The 26,883-nt window shown below is 39.8% G+C and overlaps 1 protein-coding gene across 33 annotated transcripts in view; it reads right to left on the reverse strand.

Moving 5' to 3' along the window:
* Window positions 1-10,802: 10,802 nt before the first annotated feature.
* The window catches only part of kansl3 (KAT8 regulatory NSL complex subunit 3), a 44,810-nt gene continuing 28,729 nt past the window's right edge, over window positions 10,803-26,883 (reverse strand). For 12 of the 33 annotated variants that reach the window (XM_087263430.1, XM_087263417.1, XM_087263428.1 and 9 more), the window contains 6 exons: window positions 25,927-26,017; window positions 22,385-22,506; window positions 22,214-22,302; window positions 21,912-22,119; window positions 15,011-15,123; window positions 10,803-12,031 (listed from right to left, as the gene is read on the reverse strand). In XM_087263430.1, coding sequence (XP_087119556.1) covers window positions 12,029-12,031; window positions 15,011-15,123; window positions 21,912-22,119; window positions 22,214-22,302; window positions 22,385-22,506; window positions 25,927-26,017 — 626 coding nt within the window. In that variant the 3' untranslated portion in view covers window positions 10,803-12,028. 33 annotated transcript variants of the gene reach the window in all.

The following is a 26,883-nucleotide window of genomic DNA, read 5'->3' on the forward strand; positions in this document are numbered from 1 at the left end:
TATTTTTTAAGCCTGGTATTTATTCTATTTATTTATTTGTTTATTTGTTCATTTATTTATTTATTTAAGCCTGCTCTTTATTCTGTTTTATTTATATTCCATTTAATAATTTATTTTATTTGTATTTTATTTATTTTATTTATATTTTTTATTCTATTTATTTACTTAAGCCTGCTTTTTATTTTATTTTGGTTATATTCTATTCATTAATTTTAAATATTAACTTTAGCCGCAGTCAATCAAATCTACCACACTGCTAGAGTGTCACAATGCAAATCCATCTCCATAATTAATGCTATTGGTGGCGTCTCATTGCATAAACAACACAGTCATTTGTCACTATAGCCAACAATACAAACTACAGCAGATTTCATACTGCGGAGGGATGGTTTTCATTGAGTGCGAGCGTCCAGCCATGTAATCTGTTGCAGATGAATGTTGTTCTCCATTACTTTGAAAGCCTTTGCCATCAATAATTCTGTTGTTGTGTTTAACAGATATTACAGGATCCATTTGTCTAGTTTAACATCACCTCTCTGACTCTTTAGGAATATTATCCTTCGTTCTGATTCCCTCATGTGATAAGCTGAAGATTTAGATGGAGCTTTTAAAACGTATAGGCTACAGAAACCCCACAGTCCAGGTTTATAATAAACTGGTTACCCTCAGTCTCGCATTTGCTTCTTTTTTTTTTTTAAATCCTTGTGAAATCAAAATGTATTATGTTTATACTGTTAGCTCACATTGTTGTTCTTAAAGTGGACCTATTATGCAAAAATCACTTTTATAAGGGGTGTAAACACAGTTGTGTGGTAAGAGTGTGTGAAAATAACCAGCTTCTAATGGTAAAAATGTGTTCATTTTATTTAATGTAATCACACCTGATTAAAACAGTCTGCAGAAACACTTTGATTGACATTCTCCAATTGTACGTGTCATCAAAGGGGAAAGCCCCACCCACTAGTGACCATCTCTCCCACATTAGCATAGGATGTTAGTCTTGTTTTTGAATCTGCCACTATGCTGACACATAGGTATTTGTAGCTCCGCCCTCTTTTGAAAAGAGCACAACCTCATTTGAATTTAAAGCAACAGTCACCAAAATACTAAAACTAGTATCGAAGCCTACTTATTAACCCCTAAAAAGTACAAATGTGTATCTCATACTATATTAAATGTACAAAAGTGTACCCTAAAGGTATTAAGATTGACCTGTATGACATAAAAGGTACCGCCCAGTGACAGATTTTGTACCTTTATTTCTGAGTGTGGTGGCGCAGTGGAGCACTGCCGCCTCACAGCAAGAAGGTCGCTGGTTTGAGCCTCAGCTAGACCAGTTGGCATTTCTGTGTGGAGTTTGCATGTTCTCCCCGTGTTGGCGTGGGTTTCCTCCGGGTGCTCTGGTTTCCCCCATCAGTCCAAAGACATGTGTTACAGGTGAATTGGGTAATAGGGTTAGGTGGATAGACGATGTCATCGCTGATGGCCAATAGACAACATGATGCTAAGCTGAGATCGCCAATCCTCCACCCCGCCCCGTCGCAAACCATTTCCCGAAAAATACACATGTCAAGCGCTCCTCTGAGCTCCAGAGAGCAGTGCAGGTCGAACAGTTTATCAAGGATGCACCGCTGGATTGCATCTCACTATCGTTATTAAACGTGATATTCAGATATCCCAAGTCTCCTGGAAGTTCTGGGAGTCTGTATGCATTTGCGGGACTCATAATGCCCGCAAACGAGTGATAATCCCCCGGAAATCGCGCGTTTCCCTCCCGGTCCACAAATAAGTCGCGCACCCTTCTCACCCCCGGATCCCTCCTCGCTCTTCAGACACGTTGCACACACTCTGTCAAGCTGAATGAGAATGTATGGGTGTTCCCCAGTGATGGGTTGCAGCTGGAAGGGCATCCGCTGCGTAAAACATATACTGGATAAGTTGGCGGTTCATTCCGCTGTGGTGACCCCTGATTAATAAAGGGATTAAGCCGAAAAGAAAATAAATGAATGAATGAATTTCTGAGTGTGTAGGCCAGGGATGGGCAAACTTGATCCTCGAGGGCCGATGTCCCTCTAGCGTTTTGTTCCAACACTAGTCAAACACACCTGAACAAGCTAATCAGTGTCTTCAAGATCACTAGAAACTTGTAAGCAGGTGTGTTTGATTAGAGTTGGAGCTAAACTGTGTAGGACACCGGCCCTCCAGGACCGTGTTTGCCCATCACTGGTGTAGGCCATGTCTGAAATCACATACTTCCCTAGTATATATAACGTTAAAAACAGTGAATTCATAGTATTCAAAAAACAGTTTGTAAGACGACCTACTATACCCCTGGTGATCCTGTAATGTGACGCGGGAGAACTCATGAATGTGAATTGACCCAATTAACTGACGTGGGTTTGGTCATGTGATCATACAAATGGTGAATGTAGTACGTTTAAATTCCAATAATGCTATCTACACTACCTGACAAAAGTCTTGTCGGCTATCCAAGTTTTATAAACAACAAATAATAACTGGAGTTTTAGTTGTTCATTTGGTATCAGAAATGGCTTATATGAAAGGCAAAGGCCTCTAGATTACGCTTATTTGACCACAATAAAATATGATCATGTCTTGATTATTAATGATTTCATTAGGACAGTAAGCTCTGACTTTGCTCAAACAAAAGTCTTGTCACTGAACAGAAATAATGTCCAGTATAGAATATAAAGTCCTGCTGCAGTGGAGACAGAATGAATATTGTGTCTGACTCCATCATGAGCTTGGAGGACTGCATCCATACATCTCTGACATGTCTCAAATCAGTCATCAAGTTCATCAAGACTCTTTGAATTCATCTTTAATGCCTCCTCCTTCGTCCTACCCCAGACATGCTCAATAATGTTCATGTCTGGTGACTGGGCTGGCCAATCCTGGAGCACCTTGACCTTCTTAAACTTTCAGGAGCTTTGATGTGGAGGCTGAAGTATGAGAAGGAGCGCTATCCTGCTGGAGAATCGTCCCTCTCCTGTGGTTTGTAATGTAATGTGCAGCACAAATGTCTTGATACCTCAGGCTGATGATGTCGCCATCCACTCGGCAGATCCCTCGCACACCTCCATACTGAATGTAACCCCAAACCATGATTTTTCCTTCACCAAACTTGACTGTTTTCTATGAGATTCTTGGCTCCATGTGGGTTCCAGTAGGTCTTCTGCAGTATTTGTGATGCACTTCAACAGATGATTTCTCAGGAAAATTGACCTTCTGCCACTTTTCCAAATGATCAACAAGAAGTCAAGTTATTATTGGTTGCTCTTACAACTGTGATCAACAAGTTCAGACACAACCCCTCAGTTTCAGTTCTTGAAGATACAGAAGTAAAAGTGTCCGCAATTTCCGGTTCACATAGACACAAAGTTATTAACCATCCAAACTACTGTATTAACACATATAACATCCTGAATACCCTGGCAACAATCCAGATTAGTACAGTAACCACAACACCCTAGCAACACTATGCAAATAACCACCTACAAAAGGACTAGAACACCCTAGTAACCACCCAAGACAGGCAAGAATCCATCTAAAACCATCTGAACCATCATCAGAACACTCTAGCAACACCTAGAACTTTATTGCAACCATCAAACAGAATATCCTAGCAACCATCCTAAATAACCTAGCAACCACCACCTACACAACACCTAGGACAGCTTAGCAAACATCAATCAGAGCGCCCCAGCAACCATCTAAATACATGCAAGAAAGCATCCAAAATATTGTAGCAATCATCAACCAGAACTTCCTAGCAACACCTTAACCTCTCTTGCAACCATCAAACTGAATATCCTAGCAACCATCAAAATAACCTAGCAACCACCACCTAGACAACACTTAGGACAGTTTAGCAACCATCAACCATAACGCCCCAGAAACCATCTAAAAACAGGCAAGAAACCATCCAAAATAACCTAACAACTATCAATCAGAATATCCTAGCAACCATTTACAACCATTTACATCCTAGCAACCATTTACATAGCAGCCATCTAAAAACAGCCAAGAAGCTATCTAAAATAACCTATCAACCAGAACACCCTAGCAACTCCTAGAACTCTCTTACAATCATCAAAGAGAATACGCTAGCAACCATCCTAAATAACCTAGTAACCACCACCTAGACAACACTTAGGACAGTTTAGCAACCATCAACCATAACGCCCCAGAAACCATCTAAAAATAGGCAAGAAACCATCAAAAATAACCTAACAACTATCAATCAGAATATCCTAGCAACCATTCCATAACCTAGTAACCACCACCTAGAAAACACCTAGGACAGTCTAGCAACCATCTAAAAACAGTTTCAGTTCTTGAAGATACAGAAGTAAAAGTGTCCGCAATTTCCGGTTCACATAGACTTTATCGGGAAATTCCACACTCCTGAATCTCATACATGGAGTGGGATGGTGGAAATCCCCCGGCATCTATTGGGAAAAGGTTTCTTTATTATGTGTGTCCTGTAATGATGATGTGCAGCTCAACATCTGACTCACAAGGAATCCCACAGCACTGTTTGCATCCATCTGATTTAATATGAGATCCCGGGTGACGTTCCCTTCAGTTTATTGTTAGAGGTGCCAAAAAAATGAAATAACTCTTTAGTCACGTCCTTTCTTTACCAGAAATCATCATAATGACACCCAGAGGAGAATCCCTCCTGCATTTGGAGTGTTTCTAAATCCTCTAACTTGACTCTGTGTTGTCGTGTTCATGTTGTTTTATTATATATTGTACATCGACGGGCAGCACGGTGGCTCAGTGGTTAGCACTGTCGCCTTACAGCAAGCTGGTTCGAGTCCCGGCTGGGTCAATTAACATTTCTGTGTGGAGTTTGCATGTTCTCCCCTTGTTGGCGTGGGATTCCTCTGGGTGCTCCGGTTTCCTCCACAATCCAAACACATGTGCTATAGGGGAATCGATTAACTAAATTGGCCGTAGTGTGTGTGTGTGAATGAGTGTGGTGTTTCCCAGTACTAAGTTGCAGCTGTAAGGTCATCCGCTGTGTAAAACATATGCTAGAATAGCTGGAGGTTCATTCCGCTGTGGTGACCCCTGATAAATAAAGGACTAAAGGTGCTTTTGTAACCCCGCCAGTCCTACACCTCGCAACCCGCTCCAGGCTGGGATCGAACCGTCGACCTTCTGCATGGGACTCCATTGCTCTAACAAGGAGGCTAAAGACCATGGCATCTAGTATCTGTCGCTAAAGCACTTTTAGAGATCAGAGGAGTGAGGTTTACCTGCACAGCACTTACTAGCTAGCTTCCGTTACACTCACCCCCCTAAACCTCACTCCCATCCGGGGCACGGCACCAATGTAACCCAGCCGGTCCTACACTACCCATCCCGCTCCGAGCTGGGATCGAACCGGCAGCTCTCCGCATGGGAGTCAGTTGCTCTAACAAGGGGGCTAAAGACCATGGCCCCTAGTGTCTGTCGCTAGAGCACCTTTATAGGTCAGAGGAGTGAGGTTTACCTGCACAGCACTTACTAGCTGGTTTCACTTTCACACCTGTGAATTGATTCATTTGTCCCGAAACAGGGATTAAAATTGTTACATTGTTGCTCTTTGTTATTGATGCGGTTCGCTTTCACACGGCACAGTTTCTAAATGTCGTCATCAGATATAAATCAGAGGTAAGACTCTCTTATGCATAGCCCTTGGGTAGACTGCAGTTCGGTCAATGTTCCCAACGGATAAACAGCTCTCATTAATAGTTCAGCATGCTGATTATTATTATTATTATTATTATTATTATTATTATTGTTATTTGTTCAGTAGCCAATGGATTTTATTAATTAATTAATTAATTAATTAATTAATTAATTAATTAATTAATTTATTTATTTATTTATTTATTTATTTATTTATTTATTTATTTATTTATTTATTTATTCATCCATTCATTCATTCATTTATTTACTTACTTATTTATTTATTTATTCTGTATAATAATAACAATAATAATAATGCAAATAATAATAATAATAATAATAATTATTATTATTATTATTATTATTATTATTATTATTATAACAATAAACCACTTGGAACAATTATTTTAACTCTTTTTAATATTATAATATTCACACTGAAGTCATTTTGTGTATTTTTAGACTCTCACTTAATATAACTCAATTAAAAAATATATAATATTATTAATAAAATGAGTCATCAGAATTCAAATGGAACATATTCATACATTAGATTAGGAAATGATTGGTTTTAATAGAAAATCGGTGGTCATAATGTGCATAAAATGCCTTGAAAACATTTTCTATGCGTCAGTTTCACCATAAACATTTGGAAAGACACTCGTATAGTAAACAGTTTGGGCTTTCTGTAACTTCTCAATGTGCGTCAGTGTTTGGACAATGACCCATCTAGATATAAACAGTTGTTTTTTAGCTATTAAATTTCAAGTATGTATATCCTGTTTGTTATGAGTCAGAGGGTAAAGCAAGGGAACTACGTTTATCCCTTATCGTTCACGCACACATCGACTACAAAATATTAAATACATTTCTATCTTCATCATTCGGGTATACATGTCATGTGTAGAGAGCTCTGTTAGTTTGTGTCCTACAGTTTCTGAGATTAAAACCACCGTTGTTTTGTTGCATTTCAGATTTCATTATGTAAATCCCCAAATACAAACACTACTGGGAATTCTCAGGCAAGTATAATACGTTTTTCATGTAGACAATCCTGGAAATAATTTGAGCAGGGTCTATCCTGGATGTCAAGCTGGATTTACATTGTTTAGAAGAGGAGCATTGATGTTTTCAGAGCATCAGGAATGCCCCCCCTCCCCTCGGCCCTCTGGGCACTGTGTACTGAGAGACTGGAAATGAAACAATGGCACCATTATATCATATCCTTTCAATTTAGTTAAGAAGGACATGATGGAAAACCAGGACAGGTGGTTTTAATAGCAGCAGACCCATGGGAATATGCGGACTGAAGGCAAGAGATGAACAGGGAATTTGGAGGACAAGAATACAGCGAAGATGCTTCTGCTCTTTCATCTGAACATCTCTTATCAGCTTAATCAACTTTAAAAAAAACTCATGATCCGCTAGACAGCAAACAGACACATTAAACCCCATTAAAAGACCCTGGTAACCAGTTATGTACCATTCACAATACCCTAGTAAGCATATTTAAAAGACCATCAAAATAGCCTGTAAAGCTTCTACCTAGTCACCAAAATGCCATAATAATTGATTAGAAAACATGTAGAACACCCTAGCAACCATACTGTATAGCCTAGCAACCATCAACCAGAATAACATACTAACTTGTTACTGTTACTGTTGTTATGTACTAACATACATAACATACTGCATTAACCATAACATAAACCAGAACACCCTGACAACCACCAAGTTACCCAAGCAACCATTCAAAATACCCTAATAACCACTTAGATAACACATAGAACATTGTAGCAACCATCAACCAAAACACTAGCAAACATCCCAAATACCTTTACAACCATACAGAATAGTCTAGTAACCAGCAACAAGAACACCCTAGCAACCATTCATAATAGCTAAGCAACCATCTGCCAGAACACCTTAGCAAGTTAGCAACCATTCAAACCACCTTATCATCACCTAGAACATCCTAATTACCCTAGCAACAATCCAAAATAATGTGGCAACCATCAACCAGACTATAAAACAAAAATAAAAAATAGCCATCCTAAACACACTACAACCATTCAAAAATAGTGTAGCAGCCATATACCAGAACAACTACCACTCAGTTAACCACAGCAACCATTCAAAATTCCCAAGTATCTACAGACACATATACACAAGACACCCTAGCAGCCATCCTAAATACCCTAATAACCAACCAGAATAGTCCAGCAACCACAACACCCTAGAAACCATACTAAATACACTAGCAACTATTCAAAATAACATAGCAACCATCTAGCAGAACACGGTAACAAAGTTATCAACCATCCAAACTACTGTATTAACACATATAACATCCTGAATACCCTGGCAACAATCCAGAATAGTACAGTAACCACAACACCCTAGCAACTCAATGCAAGTAACCACTTAGAAAAGGACTAGAACACCCTAGTAACCACCCAAGACAGGCAAGAATCCATCTAAAACCATCTGAACCATCATCAGAACACTCTAGCAACACCTAGAACTTTATTGCAACCATCAAACTGAATATCCTAGCAACCATCAAAATAACCTAGCAACCACCACCTAGACAACACTTAGGACATTTTAGCAACCATCAACCATAACGCCCCAGAAACCATCTAAAAACAGGCAAGAAACCATCAAAAATAACCTAACAACTATCAATCAGAATATCCTAGCAACCATTACATAACCTAGTAACCACCACCTAGAAAACACCTAGGACAGTCTAGCAACCATCTAAAAACAGCCAAGAAGCTATCTAAAATAACCTAGCAACTATCAAGTAGAACACCCTAGCAACTCCTAGAACTATCTTACAACCTTCAAAGAGAATACGCTAGCAACCATCCTAAATAACCTAGCAACCACCCAGACAACAGGATCATCCAGAGCAAACCATCAACCATCTGAAAACAGGCAAGAAACCATCCAAAATAACCTAGCAACCGTCAACCAGAACACCCTAGCAACACCTAGAACTCTCTTGGAACCATCAAACAGAATATGCTAGCAACCATCCTAAATTACCAAGTAACCACCACTTAGACAACACCTAGGACAGCCTATCAACCAGAACACCCCAGCAACCATGTAAAAACAGGCAATAAACCATCCAAATTAACCTACCAACCGCCAGGCAAAACAACCTAGCAACACCTTGAACTTTCTTGCAACCATCAAACAGTATGTCCTAGCAACCTTCAAAATAACCTAGCAACCAACACCTAGGAAACCCTAGCAACCATCAACCAAAGCGCCCCAGCAACCATCTAAAAACAAGCAAGAAACCAACCTAAATAACGTAGCAACTATTAATCAGAACACCCTAGCAACACCTTGAACTCTCTTGCAACGATCAAACAGAATATCCTAGCAACCATTCTACATAACCCAGTAACCACCACCTAGACAAAACCTAGGACAGTCTAGCAACCATCTAAAAACAGCCAAGAAGCTATCTAAAATAACCTAGCAACCATCAACCAGAAAACCCTAGCAACTCCTAGAACTCTCTTACAACCATCAAAGAGAATACGCTAGCAACCATCCTAAATAACCTAGTAACCACCACCCAGACAACGGGATCATCCAGAGCAAACCATCAACCATCTGAAAACAGGCAAGAAACCATCCAAAATAACCTAGCAACCACCAGGCAGAACACCCTAGCAACACCTTGAACGTTCTTGCAACCATCAAACCGAGTGTCCCGGCAACACTCAAAATAACCTAGCAACCACCACCAAGGACAGCCTAGCAACCATCAGCCAGAACGCCCTAGCAACCATCTAAAAACAGGCAAGAAACCATCCAAAATAATGTAGCAACCATAAAATCAGAATACCCTAGCAACATTCTAAATACCCCAAGAGCGATTCATTCCACTGGTTGATATTGCTATACCATTCAGTGTATGTTGTTATTGTTCTTAATATTTTCCTTGTAAGATTATATATATAAATATCCAGTATGCTGATTTTTTAGATTTTTGGCAACCTCTGCTCTAGAAACCAGCCAAACACTTCAGTGGGTAACTAGACCAGCATCATTAAATCAGTCTGAGAGCTTCACTGTCAGCTCGTGTAGTGTTATTCGGCTAAACACACAATGTTTTGAGGACACAAACCGCTGCATTAATCAGTGTCTATCATTATGTTTCATGCCTTTCAGCCTCTGCTGGCTTCCCTCATTAGAGCCAATAAAAACAATCAACAATCAAAACAATGGTGACTTAATCAAGCAGACACATCATTATCTCTGTTGACACAATCTTAACGGTTATTTGAAGGACCGCCTTGGGGAAAGTCATGCAAAAATATATTTTATTATTATGATTGACGCATGGTGGGGGCGACATGGTGGTTCAGTCACCTCACAGTAAGAAGGTTGCTGGTTCGAGTCCCGGCTGGGTCAGTTGGCATTTCTGTGTGGAGTTTGCATGTTCTCCCCGTGTTGGCGTGGGTTTCCTCTGCTCTGTTTTCCCCCACAGTCCAAACACGTGCGCTATAGGTGAATTGAATAAGCTAAATTGGCAGTAGTGTATGAGTGTGAATGAGTGTGTATGGGTGTTTCCCAGTACTGGGTTCCAGCTGGAAGGGCATCCGCTGTGTAAAACATATCCTGGAATAGTTGGCGGTTCATTCCGCTGTGGCGACCCCTGATGAATATAGGGACTAAAGCTGCGGTCACACTAGATTTTGTGTGTGTGAAATTCTGTCGTACGACGATGCGAAAAGGGGCGGGATTAAACAAGATAATTAGACATTTAAAAAAGCGGACGATTACTCCACGTTTTAAATTTATGTCCAGAGAGGTCATGTTTTGATTCTCGGTTGGTCTCATGCAGTCAAGTGATGCGATTTCGCAGGTCAGAGTTCACCAAGCTTGAACTTTGCACCGAATCGACCTGCAAAACTTAACGCATGACTATGTGTTTCCGGTCTGACGTATTCTCGTGCGTATGAATGGAAATCTATGGGGAGAATAGTCAAGTGTGACCGCAGCTTAAGCCGAAGGAAAATGAATGAATGAATGATTGATGCTTGGTTAATCTAAAAGACAGAGGCCAAATATTATATTTTCAATGTCTTCGATTTATTATCATCATTTTGACAATTTAATGATCGATGACGAAAACATTTTCACATCAAATAATTGTGCGCAATCAAATAAATTATTTGCAAACAATTTTTAAGCATAGCCAGCAAGAACAAAATCGATGTTATATATTAAGAACAAACGTAAATAAATCAGCATGTTTACATATAGACATTTTCAATCGTAATTGTACACAATTGTAAATTGTACGTCTGATTTCATACGAATTAGCCATGACCTCAAAAAGTTACCAATTGCCGTGAGATAGCGATGAAGTAACACATAAACAAGTGTAAAATCAAACCCAGGCTCATTCTGAAAACATACCACTGTATACATTTCTAAGAGAGCGCTAAATACATCCTTTGAGCTAAGTTTTTTTGGGTTTTTGTTTTTTTTCAAGTTTTTCAAGTTTTTGTTTTCACGAATCCACCAGAAACCGCTGTGTAGGCTTTTTGAGATCTTAAATTTCTCTTGCGAGTGCCATTCACGCCTGCTGTTCTCACGTAAAACCACCTGAGGGCGCAGTTGACTACTGACTAACTGATTGACCAATCAACTGCCCCACCCTCCTCCTTCCCTAAACCCAACCAATAGTGTTTTCAAAGGCACCGATTGACCCACCCACTTCCCCAAACCTAACGGACAGTGTTTTCAAAAGCAATCCAGAAAAAGAAAAGCCCTCGTCTGATTTTTACCCCGTTTTCAGATTTTACCACATTCTCACACTTATTTAATTGTTTATTTTATTTCTTGGCTTCTGTTTTCGTTTTACCCACTTTCTGGAACTGTTCTTCCAAGACTCAAACCCTGTCGACGTGGTCAACTTCGCTCTGCAACTCTAGTCTGCGGACGTAGATGGCGAGCTAACTAGACAAACTGGAAACAGCAGGAAAAGCCGTCTATATGGAGCATTCGTTTTAAAGACGAAATGCAGCCATACGTACTTCTGGCTAAATAATTCGCAAACTCCAGAAATGTATATAGGGCTACGCTTTCAGAATGAGCCTATGTTGGTAAAATCAAGTCGTTATTCGACATGTGCAAGACAGTGTCTACAGGTGGCGCTGTTGTAAGGCAAATCCCCAGTCTTTGAATCTTTAATGCGTGCGATTCCTCCATGTTCATCAGATCCAGAGATGCATTCTCAGCGAAAGCGTTAGCGTCGTCTCACATTTCGTCCACTTCGAGAAGATTCAAGTCACTGAAAAACAAAGTATTCATTGATTACGTTAGCGTAACCGTAGGACTGTATAGTAATATGTATATATAATATTATATATAATATAATATTAATTTTATTATATATAATATTAATCATAAACAGCCAAAATCTTAATAACAGGCAGGTAACAACCCACTAATAAAGAGTGAGAATTGGTAGATAAACTAAAGTTTAACCAATTTTTTTTTATTTTTTTTATATGAGGCTACAGCTCATGATCAATACTGAACAGACTCTGGCTCCAAATGACATCATCAGCATAAGATGTCCGCCACCATCATGGGACATTTTGGCTTCACTTTTTTTATTTATTTGTTTTTTTTTTACAGTGGAGGTTAGCGGAGATTAATGATGAATATAGTAATTTGTCGCCCCCTGTTGGCGAAATAATGCAACTTGTAGGCAGATTTGCTCAAACAATCTTCTCTATTCTGCTTTGATTACTCTTATACTTGCCATTACTTCATTTATTTGATCAACAATATTGTAAGAAAGTAGCCACTAATTCGACATTGTGTGTAAATAAATAAACAATTATTTACTCATTTATTTGATCTCACTTTATTTTGCCACAATATTCAACTACTTATAAACGATTAACTATGACTTTGACCTAAATAAACTCCTAATTTACTGCTTATTAAATTAATAATGTTGTCTATTATTAATATTATGAAGTGCATATTGATATACATTCCTTACTTAAACCCAAATAAACCATTAATTATGACTTTAACCTAAATCAACTCCTAATTTACATCTTATTAAGGTATTATTTAGTAAAGTAACTAAAGTTTTACCAATGATCAACACTGAATAGACTCTGGCTCCAAATGACATCATCAGCATAAGATGTCAGCCACCATCATGGGACATTTAGGCTTCACTTTATTTTTGACAATGGAGGTTAGTGCAGATCAATGATGAATGTAGTATTTTGTCGCCCCCTGTTGGCGAAACAATGCAACTTGTAGATAGATTTGCTCAAACAATCTTCTCTATTCTGTTTTGATTGCCTAATTTCTTATGTTTGCCATTGCTTTGTTTATTTAATCAACAATATCGGAATAAAAATATACATAAATTAATCCATAATAAAAATATACATTTATTTAAAGGATAATTTATCCCTCTGATGCAAAGCTGAATTGTTCAGCATCATCACTGCAGTCTTCAGTCTCACGATCCTTCAGAAATCATAACATGACAATTTAGAGCTCACTTGAAGAGACAGACGAATGAAGTATTTTATTCTGAATTATAAGCCTTCCTTAACGAAGCAAACTCGTAACAAATAGCTAAAGGGATCCAGAGCAGAAACGACAAGCACATAATGACGCTCTTCAGAGTGATTAAGCGAATAATTACAGCTCATCAGTCTGCACGGTCAATGAGACGGTTACCATAGCAACCGCTCACGAGTCACACTGCTGAGCACTGGAGGTGTGATGGAGAGGCCGCGCCGCGAGTAAACACCGGTTAACAGAAATAACCCCAAAGAGGCTAATCAATATTAATGAAAACCCTGACAGGCTTTTGATGAGCTCCTCCAATTCGTTGAGCGTAAGGAAGTCGAGTGCTTGCGCCGAGTGTTTAGTTTTTGGCAAGCTTAAAGGGGACCTATTATGCCACTTTTTACAAGATGTAAATTAAGTCTCTGTTGTCTCTAGAGTGTGGGTGTGTGTGTGTGAAGTTTCAGCTCACACCGATGATGTTTCATGCCTCTCTGAAACTGACTCGTTTAGGCTTTGATCCTAAATGTGGCATTTGGTGACTGTCGCTTTAAGTTTAAATGAGACTGTGATGTTTTATGAAGAGGGCGGAGCTACAAAAGCCTGTGTGTCAGCCTAGTGGCAGATTTAAAAACAAGACTCATGTTGTATGCTAATAGCCATTAGTGGGCGGGGCTTAACCCTTCTGATGACACATACAAAGGGAGAATGTCAATCACAGTGTTTCTGCAGGCTGTTTTCATCATGTGTGATTATAATAAATTAATATAATAAATGTGCACTATTAGAAGCTACTTATATTCACAGATTGCAGCCACACAACTGTGTTTAAACCCCTTATAAAGATGATTTTTGCATAATAGGTCCACTTAAAACAACAAAAAAAAAACATACTAGTATCCTTTTTTTGGCTACAAGTAGTTCCAACCCCAATCGGACATACTTGGGCTAGCTAATTAAGCTCTCAAGCTGCAGTCACACTGGACTTATCCCTTCATAAAATGCGCAAAATGCGGGGACCCCCCGGAAATCAAGTGGGGGGTCTGATGGTCACTGAATACTCCTCCAAGACCAAGTTTGAGCACCACTGCCAAATATGGTTTGGCCTGGTCTAGATACAGTGGCCTAGACATACAGTATGTGAGTCTGACGGTCATGGTATACTCCCCCAGGACTAAGTTCGGGCACCCCTGCCGTATATGGTTTGGCCCGGTCTAGATAGAGTGGCCTAGACATACAGTATGTGAGTCTGAGGGGCCACAGCTGCATATACAGTTGAAGTCTGATACAGTGATATTTCTTCTTCTGGAGAAAGTCTCATTTGTTTTATTTCAGCTAGAATGAAAGCAGTTTAATTAAAAAGTTTTTAAACCATTTTAAGGTCAAAATTATTAGACACCTTGGGTAATATATTTTGTTTTCGATTGCCTACAAAACAAACCACTGTTATACTATGTCTTGCCAAATTACCCTAACTTTACCCTAGTTACGCTTTTAAATGTCACTTTAAGCTGATTACTAGAATCTTGGAAGATATCTAGTCAAATATTATTTACTGTCATCATGGCAATGATAAAATAAATCAGTAATTAGAAATGAGTTATTAAAACTATTATGTTTAGAAATGTGTTGAAATAAATCTGCTCTCTGTTAAACAGAAATAGGGTTAAAAAAAAAAACTCCACAGGAGGACTAATAATTCTGACTTTACATTTTGTGGTTTCACCTGTGTGTCAGGTGCGCTGTGAGCGCCCGCTGTCGCCCCTATGTGGCTCAGTGAGGGAATTCGGCTCGGCTGACCTCGCAGTGTTACTGTGATGGTGGTGGGAGCTTTCAGACCTGCACACAACGCGTACACACACACACACACACACACACACACACACACATTACAGGAATCTCAAACTTTTAAACATTATTATATAACAATTCATCATTCATTCATTTTCTTTTCGGCTTAGTCCCTTTGTTAATCAGGGGTCGCCACAGTGGAATGAACTGCCAACTTACGCAGCGGATGCCCTTCCAGCTGCAACCCATCACTGGGAAACACCCATATACTCTCATTCACACACACACATACACTACGGACAATTTAGCTTACCCAATTGAACGGGAGCACCCGGAGGAAACCCTCCCCAACACGGAGAGAACATGCAAACTCCACACGGAAACACCAACTGGCCTAGCCAGGGCTCGAACCAGTGACCCTCTTGCTGTTACATCAGTTTTCATGCATTTATTCATTTTCTTTTCAGCTTAGTCCCTTTATTAATCAGGGGTCGCCACAGCGGAATGAACCGCCAACTAATCCAGCATATGTTTTACGCAGCGGATGCCCGTCCAGCTGCAACCCATCACTGGGAACCATCATTGCAGCTGCAAGGGCATCCGCTGCGTACAACATATGCTGGATAAGTTGGCGGTTCATTCCGCTGTGGTGACCCCAGATTAATAAAGGGACTAATCCAAAAAGAAAATGAATGAATATAATGTAACATCTGTTCATATTCTACAAAACAACAAACCACTGAGTTTATATCAAACCATCAGGAAAATTTAAATCGGTAGACGTCTCTTATATTTGAAATGAGGGAAATAAACATGCGTTATGGATGTGACCAGAGAAAGCATGCGAGTTTACAGTACACAACATTAGTAGAAACTTTGTGAATTAAACTGCACAACCTAAAATAAACGAAGCTAATCAACAGGAGAAGAGTTGCTCACAGTAGAACAAAAATCATTGATTTTATTTTAATTGACATTTTTGCATTAATTAGGAAAAAGCTTGGTTATGGATGTCACAGTCTGACAGATGTGAAATTGCCACTTGTGTGACTTTGGTAAATCAAATATAATTAGTTGAAAACACTGACAGAGGCATTTCTGAGTATTTTTACAGTATACATACCTGCCAACACTTCCGTTTTTTCCTGGGAGTCTCCCCTATTTCAGACCCATCTCCCGCCCATCTCCTGTATTGTTCTGTCTCCCGGAAAACTTTCGGAATTCCACAGCTTTTTGGTCCAGTCCGGCTAGCTTTTTGGTTGAGTCCCCATGCTCACCGAATCGAACGCGCAACCACCTTTATACCCGCTCCCCGCTCTTCAGTTTGCGCATCACCCCGGATAAATTCCCTCGGATATTATGATGCGAATGTTGGCAGGTATGCAGTACAGAAATAAAGGTACGAGATCTGTCACGGGGGCAGTACCTTTTCAATAAGTACATATTTGTACCTAAAGAGTCCTTAAGCCTAGTTCACACTAGAGGATTTTAAGCCTAATTTGAGCCCGATTTGGAAGTTAACGAGCTCTGAAATCTGCGGGTGCTCGGCGCTCGCCGCTCTTTATGTGTGAACTACTGAACAACGCATCAACGAGGCTCGCTGACGCGCCGCCGACACCTCGCAGACGGAAATCCAACATTCAGCATGCTAAATATTCCAGAGCAGTCGGCCGACTCAACCCCACGTGTGGTCAGATGTAGTGACGAGCTGCAGCCAATGAGAGAGCATATCAGCATGAGCTGAATGCCTGTGTGTTCAGGAGCTCAGCAGAAACATCTGTGATTGGTCAGAATGGTAATACAAATTTGGTAATACAGCCTATAAATATGTAGTTTAGATACTAAAACACTTAAAGGTCTTGGCTTTCATCTTCACTTTCAAACAGGAGCTATTTCACAGCACAGAATATGCTGTTTTGAAAGATATCTGAAGTAAATTGATGTTTTTGCCATCAGAAAGTTTTGTTTATGTTAGCAGGAAGTTGCTAGGCAAAAAAAATGGACACACATTTAAAATCACAGCGAAAAGTATCAGACATGCATGCAGTCATTTTGACCAATATGGCAATTTAGGTCGCTGGTTTGAGCCTCAGCTGGACCAGTTGGCATTTCTGAGGGGAGTTTGCATGTTCTCACCGTGTTGGCGTGGGTTTTCTCTGGATGCTCTGGTTTCCCTCACAGTCCAAACACATGCGCTATAGAGAAATTGGATGAACTAAATTGACCATAGTGCATGTGTGTGTATGCATGTGTAAGTGTATGGGTGTTTCCCAGTGCTGGGTTGCAGCTGAAATGCCATCCACTGCGTAAACATATGCTAAATAAGTTGGTGGTTCATTCCGTTGTGACCACTGATAAATAAGGGTCAAAGCTGAAGGAAAATGAATGAATGCTAGAAAGGCCAACCGGCACAGCCAGTACTCGAACCAGCGACCTTCTTGCTGTGAGGCAATTGTGCTACCCACTGTGCCACCGTGTCACCCTATTAAATAGTTCACAAAAAGGTGAAGAAAAAGTACACAGAGTTCTGAAGGACACAACCTTATTCCCTATTCCCTTTAAAAGGGTTAATCCTCCAGAAGAAGTGCTTTAAACACATGAAGGGTGTAGGGGACCAGAGAAGAGTCATACACAGAAAATCATTTGAAACAAACAGAACTGTCCATCTCTTGTACCATTCTTAAGTTCTTCACTTTTAAGGGCTCTCTGAAGTGCAGTTTTGAGCTCTTCACTTTGGAGTGACCCTTAAATATGGCGGCCATCGTTGTTTTCACTCTGAAGTGCCCTTCGCACGGCAGATATATCCCACTTGAAATGAGATGTCCTTGAAGTGTGTGAGGTTATTTTGATAAAAGCAAACAGCCACTGACCTCAGAACTGTGGAGATGTAGCATAGGTTTTTATAAAATATCACCATATAAGGGAACGTTCACCCAAAAATGAAATCGACGCTGTTATTTATTCTCCCTAATGTTATTTTAAAGCTCCATGAGAGGATATTTTAGGGTGTCACGGAGGCGCAGTGGGTAGTACAATCACCTCATAGCAAGAAGGTCGCTGGTTTGAGTCCCGGCTGGGTCAGTAGGCATTTCTGTGTGGAGTTTGCTTGTTCTCCCCGTGTTGGTGTGGGTTTCCTCTAGGTGCTCTGATTTCCCTCACAAGTCAAAACACATGCGCTATAGGGGAAGTGAATAAACTAAAATGGCTGTGGTGTATGTGTTTGAATACAAGAGTGTATGGGTATTTTCCAGTGTTGGGTTGCAGCTGGAAGGGCATCTGCTGTGTAAAACATATGCTGGAATAGTTGGTGGTTCATTCCACTGTGGTGAACGCTGATTAATAAAGGAACTAAGCCGAAAAGAAAATGAATGAATGAGATATTTTGAAGAATGCTGGTTAGCTGGCATCCATTGACTTCCATAGTATTGTTTTTTTCCAAATATTGAAGGCACGGGCTGAACGCATTTTTCAAAATATCTTCTTTTGTGTTTAAGAGAGGAAACTCTACAGGTTTTAAAGGGTGAGTAAATGATGACCGGATTGTAATTTTTAGGTGATCTATCCCTTTAACCTGCTAGTGGATTCAAGTAGGTATCGCTGCAGCCCGGTGACCTCCAAGTGGGAGGGATTACACCGCAAGTAGGTTGGGTGACCTCCAAGTGGGAGGGACTTAAACGGCAAGTAGGTTGGGTTCAAGTGGTGTAGGTGGAGTTCACATTAATAAAACACATCAGGTTACTGTGAGGTTGTGGTTAGGTGTACACATTCATAAAGCACAATATTGAACTCTAAATATCATGAAATAAATTAAATAAAAACTCCAGATTTGCACAGCCCTTTTTGAGCTCGAAGGCCCACCCGCTTGGACCTGGCTCTGACCTCTGTATACCCTTCTCAGCGGATTTGTGTGGCTGTATTGTGTTGTGCTGCCTGCAGAGGGAGCCAAAGCATGGGTTGCATTATGAATGTATGGAAAGTAACATAATGCATACATAATGAATATTGCTGAACTGGACATAGACACATGACAATTTGTGCAAAATTAAATGAATGAGCATAACATTTATAACACATTCAGGTTCATTTAGATAAAAACAATAAAAAAATAAATAAAAACAAATAAAACATTGTTTTAACATCCTAAATACACATTTTAAAAAGCTAAGTACACAATGATAGATTTATAAAATTCTAAATTTAGTAAATTATTATATGTCATATCTCAAAAAACTGACAAACACTTGTATAGGTATGTGTGTGTGTGTGTGTGTGTGTGTGTGTGTGTGTGTGTGTGTGTGTGTGTATAAATGACAAAAGTCTACCAGACAAATTTTGTCGCCTTTTCAAGTTTTAGGAACAACAAATATAAACTGGAGTTTTAGTTGATCATTTGGTATCAGAAGTGGCTTATATGAAAGGCAAAGGCCTCTAGATTACGCTTATTTTAACACAATAAAATATGGTCATGTCTTGATTATTAATGATTTCATTAGGACAGTAAGCTCTGACTTTGATTCCACAAGTCTTGTCACTGAACAGAAATACTGTCCAGTTCAGAATATAAAGTCCTGCTGCAGTGGAGACAGAATGAATATTATGACTGCATCATGAGCTTGGAGGACTGCATCCATACATCTCTGACATGACTCAAATCACTGATTAATAAAGTCATCTGGAATGGCAAAGAAAGCGTTCATGCAGGACTCCCAGAGTTCATCAAGATTATTTGGATTTATCTTTAATGCCACCCCTTCATCCTACCCCGGACATGCTTAATAATGTTTAAGTCTGGTGACTTGGCTGGCCAATCCTGGAATAGCTTGACCTTCTTTGCTTTCAGGAGCTTTGATGTGTGAAGTATGAGGAGCGCTATCCTGCTGGAGAATTGTCCCTCTCCTGTGGTTTGTAATGTAATGGGCAGCACAAATGTCTTGATACCTCAGGCTGTTGATGTTGATCATCCACTCTGCAGATCTCTCACACACCTCCATACTGAATGTAACCCCAAACCATGATTTTTCCTTCACCAAGCTTGACTGATTTCTGTGAGAATCTTGGCTCCATGCTGGTTCCAGTAGGTCTTCTGCAGTATTTGTAATGATTGGGATGCAGAACAACAGACGATTAAGCTGAAAAATCCACCTTCTGCCATTTTTCCAAATGATCAACTAGAAGTCAAGTTATTATTTGCTGCTCTTACAACTCTTAAAATCCAGCTTAAACCAGCCTAGGCTGGTTGGCTAGTTATAGCTGGTTGACCAGCCTGGTTTTAGAGGGGTTTTGGCCTCTTCCAGGCTGGTTTCCAGCCATTTCCAGCCTGGTCTTAGCTGGTCAGGCTGGAAAATGACCAGCTAAATCCAGCTAAAACCAGCTTGACCAGCCTGGTTTAAGCTGGACATAGCTGGTTTTGGCTGGGCTCCCAGCCTGGCTAAGCTGGTCAAGCTGGTTTTAGCTGGTCATCTCCCAGCCTGACCAGCTAAGACCAGCCTGGTCGACCAGCTAAAACCAGCCAACCAGCCTAAGCTGGTTTAAGCTGTCTTTTTCAGCAGGGTATACATATAAACACTTTTTAAATGTATGCAACAATTTTGAAACCTTTTCATTGCAATATTTGTTGTTTTGTTAGAAATAGTTATCTATGTAATACATATATTAGGAAGAATTAAATCAATGGAGTTAAAACTGTTAATTCTGATCTAATAATTACATACATTGATAAATCAAATAAAATTACTCATCAATATTGAATATAGACTGTTTTATAAAACAACAATTCTTCCATGTGAACAGAGTTTATAGATTAATTCACTTTAAAGGGTCAAAATATTTAAATAAATTAAAATATACCTAGTTCAACCTTGTTAAACCATCTAACATTGTCAATCCGATGCTGAATTAGGCGATGTTCAAATCATAATTTCTGATTTAACACAATAGATAGCCTCGCATTAAAAACCCCTGTATTCTGTCAAACATCTGCATTAGCTGTACTACATTCCACCACACATCTATAGATTAATAATAATCCATAATTACTTCAGTGATTTAATCTATTCTCATTTAAACTGCTGGGAAGTAAAAAGAAATGAAACAAAAACCAGAGACCACTCAAACGTGCAGTTTGGGGGAGGACGGAAAACAGAAATCATGACACAAAGAAGAGGAAGTGGAAAACAAAAACGGTTTGTAGTTGGGAATTTAATGGATGTTTTTGTGAGCAGAGCAAGCGTATGGTTTACAAACACACCTGATCCAACAGAAAACTGATCAGCCAAATGAAACGTAAAACACGGTGGACGTATTAAGCATGTACACGAATGAAGCCGGCGATGTGGCAACACATAAATATTTGGATGCTCCTGACAGCAGTTTGAGTTCAAAGGTCAACCTCTAATGCTGATGATACACAGGGCAACTTTTTGAGCAATGCTGCTGTAAATAAACTGTTCTAGATAGGGTAATGGGCTAAATACAATACTGTTGCCCATTCTTAATAAAAAAAAATAGCCAAGCAACATCGCTCTGCAAAATTGCCCAATAAACATTGCCCAAAAAGTTGCCCTGCATATGTATAATCAGCATAAGAACGCACTAAAATTAATTATGTGATGCAAAAGTACATTAGAGTTCGCACTTTTGAAGAAGATCACCCAATAAATGTCTTTACATGCATTAAAAAAACAGTACAAATCAGCACAGATGTTGGTTTATCAAACATATTTACACACTATTTATTTTTCCTGGTCACCCTGGCTATGGATTTGACCTTACTCTAGTACTCTAGATGTGTACTCATCTGGGACGCCTCTGTTTGGAGCGCGGCGTTGAGGACGTACCCGAGCTCTGACTGGAGACGTGGGCCAGGCCCGGCAGACTATTGGCTAGCTTTGCCAATCCGCCGTTGGTCAGGAGCTGATGGATGGCTGTGGTTTTGGTCATCCCGGAGCCTGTGGACACCATCGGCACTGCCCGCACTAGAGTACCACTGCCTGGGCTGAGAGAGCTCAACACCTGCCCCTGACCCTGGGGCTTTCCTCCGGACACCTGTAAAGCAGGTGAGGATCACGGTTGACCTGTGATCTGTACGGATAACAACCCCGGCGTTGACGTATGTGTGTATCAGCTGTGTTTTACGCACCTGTGTGGTTGAGGGAACGCCTGGGGATTTAGTGTTGATCTCCTGCAGACTGAGGCTGAGACCTTGCAGCAGACTGCTGGCAGAGGGAGCTAAACACGCACATAAACACACACCCAATCAAAAGGATGTTCCACACCTACAAGTTTAAAAGTTGAATGAATTTGATGGTACCTTGTGCAGTACCGGCGGCCTGGACAGGCGAGGAAGAGCGTGAAATAACGCTCCCCTGCAGACTGTGAAACGAGCCCTCGCTAGAGGCCAAAGCTCCAGACACCTCTGCTAAGCCTCCTGACCTGCAAGAGCACAGAACAGAGGAGCAGAATAAAGCCACCGTCAACATTTGCTGCGTTTCAATCCACCTGTTTTTATGTGCATTTTGGAATATTGCATTAAAAAAAAAACCTTGGATTGAAGCACCAAGATGAGCTTAAATTGAAAAAATGTGCATAAAACTAATGAGTAGGATAAACTTTCTATTTGATAAGAAAATGTGTATGAAATACGATGGAAACGCATTTACAGAATAAACTCCAACATGTGCATCAAAAAAGTCATGGGATTTTGCTTCAACAGATCATGTGATGACAAAAATGGCGTAAAGGTAGTGAGAGCGGAGATGATTTTAAAAGGATACGACTATAGCCCCTTCCACACATACAGACCTTTCCGGAAAATTACCGAAAGGTTGTATGTGTGAACAGGTCCTTTTTGAAAATACCGGTAAATTCGTTCTGGCTATTTTCCAGAAAGAGAAGTTGTAAAATTACCAGTAATTTGCCGGAATGCTGCGCTGTGTGAACGCAGAAGGAAGATTGCCGGAAAGAGCGCGTGCACGTCTAGAACGTGCTGACGTGAGACGTCTGGTTTAGCCAATCAGAACAGTCAGACGCATTCACGTCCGCGCGGTTTATTACAATAAAAGCCTTTGAATATTTTACGATAACGTTTTATATGTTCTTCTTACGTTTTTATGTTCTTAATGCCAACCGTGTAAATAATCATCGATAAGATGCTTATGATAAGCTGCTGTTTGTTTACCTTCAAGCTTTGCGTGTGCCTGTGAAACAGCCTGTGAGCGCCTGCACACACATATTATGAACATTTCGACATGCGAAAGAGATCCTCCATATGTTTTCAACGAAGTTGTTCACAATACTGATCATCCACAGAGTTTGTGATGTTGTCAAATGTTTACAAACACAAGCGCAGCCGTTTAGAGCTCATTTGTGGTGAATGATGTCAGAGATTACCGGTATTTTGGAATGGATGTGTGAATGGTCTTTTCAGGAAAAATTCCGTAACGTCCTCGCCTGTGTGAACAGCGCTTTTTTTAAAATACCGGTAAAGTCGTTCCGGAAATTTTCCAGATATTTACTGGTATCACTGTGTGAAAGGGGCTTATGACATCATGGTTTCCGCTACATTCATTCTTCCGTGGCGGGGCGCCACACCAAAATTCATCCCGCCACGGTTGCATTACAACTTCCTATTCAAAATATTTGATCGTTTTTTAAAAAGCGGGTTAAAATCGCACCGAAAACGTATTAAAAGGTAAGTGAATAATAACAGCGCAAACTTTTCTGTGACCGTAGTAGTGCTGTGCGTTCTGTTAAACCCTTTAAGGTGGCGTGCTGACTGACTGACTGACAGGTGCATGAGGCCAGCAAACACGGCGTAGCTTTCAGTTATGATGAACACAGTTTCCATTATTATACTTTATTTAAAGATAAAGGTCTGTGGCTCTACATATAATTACTTTATCTTTATCTCGAGTTTTTAGCCTTTTCACTTTACTTCAGGACGCATTAATGCTGCGGTCCGCTCCGCAAGTCTATCGGAGACATTCATAAATATTCCTAGCAAATCTAATAAATGTTGGAGAAGTACTTGCTACATAAACGCACTAAATCACACTTTAGCCGCGTTAATTTGAAGGCGCTCAAGAAAATCTGCACTTGAGCAGCGTTTATCTGAGGGTGCGCAAGAAGTTTTGTGCACGAACAGAGGAAATCGGCGCTCAAGCAGAGATTGACATGCTCGTAGGCTATTACATGAATGCGATCTCGACTTAATACTGCGCCCACGACATTTGTCAATAAAAATAAATCCACATGTAGTGGTAGATCTGTGTAAAATGCCCAACAGAGTCTGCCGCCACAGCTGGAAAAAATCCTAAAATGTAATTAGGTTATTATATATGAAAAAAGGCCCTCTAACGCAGAAACCTCCATTTTTCTTTTGATATTTGACGCCAGGTTATCAGGAAGAGATGATTTTGTTTTGGATGGAAACAGTGTTTTATTTGCAAATGTTTTATGCAATATTCCAGTTTTGGATGGACACATGGTTAGTGATTAGGGATGAGTATCGTTAAGGTTTTAACAGTATTACTACTTTTATCGATACCACTTATCGGTTCGGTACTTTAACGGTTTTCTTGTCGGTTCTTTTTGTAGTGTTTTTAAATGACAAAAACAAAAAACAAATTGAACAGAGTTAACAACTATATTTTATGATAAAATTTTAAAATGTAAAATAAAACAAAACCGATAATTGTAAAACAAATAAATATAGATTTTTCCTGCAAAGAATGTACAAAGGTTTGGAGGGAAAATTACTCTTTTTAAGCATTCTTCTGGAGAAAAATCAGCATGTTGGACTTTTCTGGCAGAAGTCGGGATCTTTACTGTGCTCCCTGCAGCTGATATACCCTCTTTGAGTTGCAAAATGCAGGTAAATGAGATAATGTTTATGATTTTTTATTAACGCATTCACATAAATGAGTTAACAGTGTTTTGGGAATTTACTGTGTTTTTAACACAGTTTTGAAGCATCTTGCAATTTAAAAACAAGCTAGTTTTTTTTTTATAATTTCTTATTAAGCATAGTTTATTATTAGGTTATTTATATGCTATATTTGTAAATACAGCTGATGTAAAGGCATTTTTAATGTTTAAGATTTATTTAGGCTACTGCAGAAAAAAATACTGTTTTAATTGTAACCGAATACGTGTTTAACAATTAATGTACTACTAATTTAGGTGATTGACAGCTGCCGTAACGATGTGGATGATGTAATGTTACCGTTAGTAGCTAGGCAGCCAACTTTTTATTGCAGTATATGCACTTTTGAAAGATACTTTCACTTAGCCAAATTGCTAGCAATTCCGCTTATACAAGAAAACAACCTGTTGCGTTTGTTTCAACGGGCATTGTCGCTGTCTACTCGGGAAATACAACCTGTTTGCTTTACTCCGCAAGCATAAGAGCTGTGTGAGTCTGTGTCCGAGCTAATGTGTGTGTGTGCGCATAGCGGCCAACTCTGCATACGAATATCAAATATCGGCAATTAGAAAAGGTTGGTCAGTTCTATTATGCTACTGTAAGTAATGTACAGACAGCAGAACCATTAACGTCAGAGCTTGTCGATAGTTCGGCCTTTTATAACATAGAACCGATACCGATAAAGTACAGAGTTTCGGTATCCATCCTAATGTATGTCTAAAATCTAAAATAAATGTTGTTTGTTAGAAAACCCTGATAATATGTGATTTATGACACTTTCTATGCCTCAGCATCAGTGAAAAGATTTGAATTTAGCAGCTGATGACATAACTTTAAAATCACATGGTGTGACCATGCGCAACCTATAAAGGTTGATAGTCTTTTTTCTTTTGAACACTGTACAATCTGGTGTTGAAAGATAAAGGTACCTTTGTGCACTGAGAAGCTCAGACAGTTCTTTGGCCCCTGATACTGTCGTCTGGCCCACTGTCAGACCGAGAGGCTTTCCTGACAAACCCACTGTAAACACAAAGACAAAAAAACTGTTAGTTTACAGATATTTCAGATTAAAAAATTCCTATTAAATAACTTAATCATGAAGCAAATAAAGTCATAAATCTACCTGCATGAATCAAAACTTTCCCAAATGCTTAACTATGTATCAAACAGTGGTCTCAGGCCCCGTTTACACTAGTGTGTTTTAGTTTTAAAACAGCGTTTTAGATCAAAAACGATCATCATCCACACTAGCGGTTCACCTAGCATTTCTGAACATATCTCCGTCCACACTAGGCCACCAAAAACGTATATCACATGACCATTCGCGCACTCTGGGCATGCGCGTTCTAGTATAAACAGGAAGCATGTGTCTCGCTCGACATTTGGTTATTGTTAGTCAACAAACGCCGGTTGAACAATGAATGCGATGGCAAAGAAAGCAAGAGAGGTATTTTTGTGGACAAACGACGAGGTCGAGTTGTTACTAAACGTAACAAATGAATAACTACACAATGGCACATAAAACAGACAATAGTGCAAACAACGCTCCCATTTCTGTGTTGTTGTTTACAGTGAAGGCTGGTCTGCTGTCTTCCAGTAGCGTTAAAGCCATGTGTTATAGTCATGTGATAGGGGCTTGACGAATAAGGGAAGGATACAAAATGACACAAAAGCCCCAATCAGGTAGCGAATCTCAGCAGCCCCGCCTCCGTTTTCAGATGTCTCTGTTTTCCCCCATCCCCACTGAGACGAAGCAGCAGCGTTTCAGAATTAAAACAGCTAATCTAGCGTTTACAAAACACTCTGTTTTCGGCACTCGAAAACTCCAGCGTAATGTGGACGGATGGCGTAACCGTAGCAAAACTAATGCGTTTTCAAACTAAACG

Source organism: Danio rerio, chromosome 8 (assembly GCF_052040795.2).
Source record: "Danio rerio strain M-AB ecotype USA chromosome 8, GRCz13ab, whole genome shotgun sequence".
NCBI classification, from domain to species: Eukaryota; Metazoa; Chordata; class Actinopteri; order Cypriniformes; family Danionidae; genus Danio; species Danio rerio.